General features: G+C 48.3%; 1 protein-coding gene across 1 annotated transcript in view; it reads right to left on the bottom strand.

The window, feature by feature from the left end:
* Positions 1–5,000, bottom strand: part of plxnd1 (plexin D1) — a gene marked incomplete at its 5' end in the record, with an annotated part of 66,453 nt that overhangs the window by 22,155 nt on the left and 39,298 nt on the right. Inside the window, one exon of the mRNA XM_080533243.1 lies at positions 1,931–2,080. Coding sequence (XP_080389369.1) covers positions 1,931–2,080 — 150 coding nt within the window. The remainder of the gene's footprint in view (positions 1–1,930; positions 2,081–5,000) is intronic.

Below are 5,000 nucleotides of genomic sequence, written 5' to 3'. Positions count from 1 at the left end.
TTTCTACATTTACATTACATTACATTTTTGGCATTTCAGCAAAGCGACTTACCACAAACACATTTGATTAAGGAAGTGAATCATCCGTCTTCCAAGGTTTGATGATGTAGTGTTTTGTGTTCTGTTTTCTATTTTAATCACCAAAAATCAATAGAATTCTCTCTACACCAATTCCATATACAGCAGGTCATTGTTTTATTGCAGGGCAGAAAATTAACTCCCGTGGGTAGATTTTGGCAGGGTCGGTCAAATCTGTAAATGTTACCAGCCACTTCGGCTGGGGTAGCCAACAAAGGTTGGCGAATATCACGGCCCTGTTTGGTTTGTCTTTGAGTGTTTGAGCATGTTAGGCAGAAGAGGTACGGTAATTGTAAGCCCCGCCCCCCCCTACTGATGAAGTTTAAAGGATTACAGGTGAGTGCATGCGTGTGGGAGAGGGGTAGTAAGGGGTAAGATGACCAGTGACAGGGACGTACTGGGACAACAAAACTGCCCCGGACTTTCAGGCCGACGCCCGCAGCCCACAGATCGCGGTGCTCATCGGCCGACACGGATCGACTGGCCCACCGGGAATTCTCCCGGTGCTCCAGATGGTCAGTCCACTACTGACCAGTGAGAATGGTTTCACTTGTGATCTCATTCTTTTACTCCTTTTACCCTTTTAACTCTTTTGCTTTTAAGAGCCTGTTTGCGTTTTAGCCTTTATGGCTGTATATTACCTGTATTTATTTAATACAAATAAAGACACATTTTTGGATGAAAATCCTTTATCTTTTACTCTCTGAAAACCTTGTTCATATGAGGGGCATCGGCGAGCTACTTCACACCTGGCGGCCTCCAGCTGAGTCACTGGGTTCTGAAGCGTGACAGAGATACAGTAGGTACGGTGGAGGATGACGAATGGACACAGCCAGGCGCAGGTGAAGCAGCGAGCTCATTAAGCTCCTCTGGAAGTGACCTGGATACAGAGGCTCTCTTCTTCACACGTCGAACGGACAAAGGTCGTGGAACGGATGGCGTGAGAGTCTTCAGAGTCTAGTTTAGTCTAGTCAAAGTCTATCAGGACAGTTTAGTCTAGTCAGAGTCTATCAGGCTAGTTTAGTCTAGTCAGAGTCTATCAGGACAGTTTAACCTTTCTGCTTTACCCCATTTCCTTTTCTTATCTTACTTTGTCGAGTATTCTTGCGTTTGATATACTTTCTGCCTTGTTGTTTTGAAAGAGCTATTTTAATTGGTTTTTAGAGAGCTAGTTTTCCGGCCCTGTCTTACCACATGGCGCCACCGGAAGTCCTATCAGGACAGTCAGAGTCTATCAGGACAGTTGAATGAATGAATGAATGAATGAATGAATGAATGAATGGTCTTTATTGTCATTGATATAGTACAGGTACCAAACAACGAAATTTGGGAGGGGGGGCTCCCCTGGTGCTAGGAAAAAAAACTAAAAACAAGAAGGGAAAAGAGCTGGTTTACATAAATAAAGGCTATGTACACTATCCACTATACTATACTATACTATACTATACAAATAAATCACTGTGCTGTACTCTATGCTATGCTATACCTATTCTAACATTTCCTATCTCTGAACCTTATGTACCCGAGGGTTGTCATATTGCACATAGTGTTATTGCACATTCATTTAAAGTGTCGCAGTTTGCAGGTTTGAAATGTTCACAGTTGTGTTTCAGTGTTGCACTTGATTTCAATCTAGTAGCTGCCATCAAATTGTCTAGATTGTCTAGTTTAGTCTAGTCAGAGTCTATCAGGACAGTTTAGCCTAGTCAGAGTCCAAGCAGGGAGCTATATCAGAGCGGAGACATCCATTTACACCAAACCTAATGTGTACCCTTTTCATTCAGCTCCATTTACATGACGGACGTAAGACTTATATACTGACTGAATTAGAATGTGTTGTGGTTGTACTCACTGTGACTGGCAGTTCGTTCTCACTGGAGCTCAGAGAGCCGTTGATGCTGCAGTGGAACAGCTGGTCGTTGTGGAAGCTGATGTCACAGGGATAGGAGCCAATCATCACCGAGTATTCCTCGGGCGCCAGTTCCAGATCGCTCGGTCCTTTCTGTGCCAGACCCAAACAAAAACAGCCGTCTGTCAGTCCATGTGTGAGGGACAGAGTGGCTTGGCACACACACACTCACACACACAGACACACACACACACACACACACACACACACACACGCACACGCACACGCACACGCACACGCACACGTACACGTACACGTACACACACACACATACACACACACACACACACACGCACACGTACACGTACACGTACACGTACACGTACACACACACACACACACACACACACACACACACACACAGCAGGGGGGAGAGCTCACTCCAGCCTGTCACTCAGCTGTCACATAATGTGACCAGTCTAGTGCCAAACTCATTCAGTTTCATAACAGACCTTACTCACTGGGACGAGAGTTCAGCTTAAAGCACCAAACATTCCCCCCTGCTTCTTCCACATGGAGAGAACATTCTATAATTGAACACACTACTGACTGACTGCCCACGAAAACATTCTCATGGCTCTTGGTTGGTGGTTTCCAAACGCACATGCTGTCCCATGTCCCAAAAGATGAACACATCGCTCTTTCCTGCCACAGTGAATCTAGAGAGCGATGAACCAGTAGATATGAACCACAAGCACACCAAGGAGAAATACACAGCCTATACGTATTTATAGAAATGAATCCAAAGCCATAGTGCCTGTGTGATTGGTGGTGACACTATGCCAAGGTGACCAATAAGTGTGTAGTTTTCACAATTAAGAGACGGCAGGGACTGCGTGACGAATGTATCCATGCCTACACACAGACACACACACACACACACACACACACACACACACACTGCGTGCCGAGAGCGTGTGTGTTTATCCCCACAGTGTTTCCTCTCTACGATTATACCCTCAGGACCTTGTCCTGTCCCCACTGCAGGATGCCACCCCCTGGGTCTTTGTCAACAAACGCTTCCTCACACACACACAGACACACACACACACACACACACACACACCCGTGCCCGCACACGGCAAACCAGGCAAACGCACGCAAACGCACACCCACGCGCACATATACACACACACACACACACACCCGCACACGCACGTGCACACACACAGTCACGCACACATTTTTACAGACACATGCATACAATAGAAACACACACACACAAACGCTTACATTCATGTACACTCAAAGAGGCACACACAACCTTATACAGCACACGCATACACACACACACACGTCACTGAACAATGAAATCCAAGGGCCAAAACAGGATGAAAGAAAATATAACCCACCCACATTCCAGTGGAGGTCCTTAATATAGGATCTGACCAAACAACAACCCCCATCAAACAAACACACACACTCTCTCCACTCCTCCCAATGTTCTCCGATCCAGGTCCACCCTGAGTGGAATCCACCTTCTTAAAGAAAACAGGAAACAACATCTAGCCCTCCTCCCTCCCCTTCCCTCCATTCCCCATAGAGACCAGGCTGCGACAGCAATTCCTGTAAGGGCCTCATCCTGACACAGACACATGCACATGCATAAGCACACACACACACACGCGCACACACGCACACACGCGCACACACGCACACACGCACACGCGCACACACACACACACACACACAGGAACTGACACAGACACATGCACACGCACACACACACACACACACACACACACACAGGAACTGACACAGACGCGCACACAAACACACACACACACACACACACACACACACACACAGGAACTGACACAGACACATGCACATGCACACACACACACACACACACAAACACACAGGAACTGACACAGACGCGCACACAAACACACACACACACACACACAAGAAGTGACACAGACACACAGGAACTGACACAGACGCGCACACACACACACACACACACGCACACACACGCACACACACACACACACACACACACACACACACACACACACACAGGAACTCTGTAACTTCCCTATCTGTGTCTGTCTCCTGAGTCTGAGGCCTGAATACAGCAGCAGCAGCAGCAGTGGAAATCCAGCAGGCTCTTTATGACTGTTATGACTAAGTATTAATTCCCCCCCCCCCTCTGCCACAAACCCCCCCACCCCCCCGCCTTCCTCACATGAGGGATACACGTAGACAGGAGCTTAGGCCGGCTGGAAACCGGGACCTCACACAAAGACGACTGATTGGATTTTCTGCTTGGAGCTGATGGTGCTGTACTCCCAGCCTCTCCACAGAGAGAGAGCAGCCCCAGCTCCAGCCCCAGCCCCAGCCCCAGCCCCAGCCCCAGCACACCCCAGGCCTCAGAGGGACTAGGGAGTCTTTTATGATGTGTTTTATGTGTCTCTGTGTCATGTGAGTATGAATACAGAACCATTGAGCCATACCCTCGTATGCTCAACAGATAGCAGCCTGGTTGACAGGGGAGGCCAAGAGTAGGAGTGTTGATGGATGTGCCGCCCCCGTCCCCTGACAAACCTGTCACATCTTAGCACACAAGCCTTGCCCTGACACTCCCTCATGCTGCACGGTCTGGCAATCACATGTCAAGAGATATCCAGAAATGCACTATTTCCACCCTGCTCCACTGTAAGGAAACCAGCTCAGTGGGCCTTGCGGTTAGAGTGTCCTGCCCTGAGATTGGGAGGTTGTGAGATCGATCCCCAGCCGAGTCATACCTATACCAAGACTATAAAAATGGTACCTGATGCCTCCACTCAGCATTACGGGTTGGATTGGGGGTATGACCCTGCAACATACTAGCGTCAAGTCCAGGGGGGTGTACTAGTACATCAAGCCACCTCACGCTACAGAAACAGGACATAGACTCCTGCCCTAAGGGCTGTTAGGCTCGAGAACCATCGGTTCCCTGGAACTAGTTTGTTGCTAAAGTGTTGTGTTCCACCTGGGAGGGCTGGGAACCCACAACCTCCAGATGAGG

Source organism: Nansenia antarctica, assembly GCF_963989245.1.
Source record: "Nansenia antarctica genome assembly, chromosome: 6".
Lineage (NCBI taxonomy): Eukaryota > Metazoa > Chordata > Actinopteri > Argentiniformes > Microstomatidae > Nansenia > Nansenia antarctica.
The sequence above is the reverse complement of the archived record's forward strand: the minus strand, read 5'-3'. Positions and strand labels throughout refer to the sequence as shown.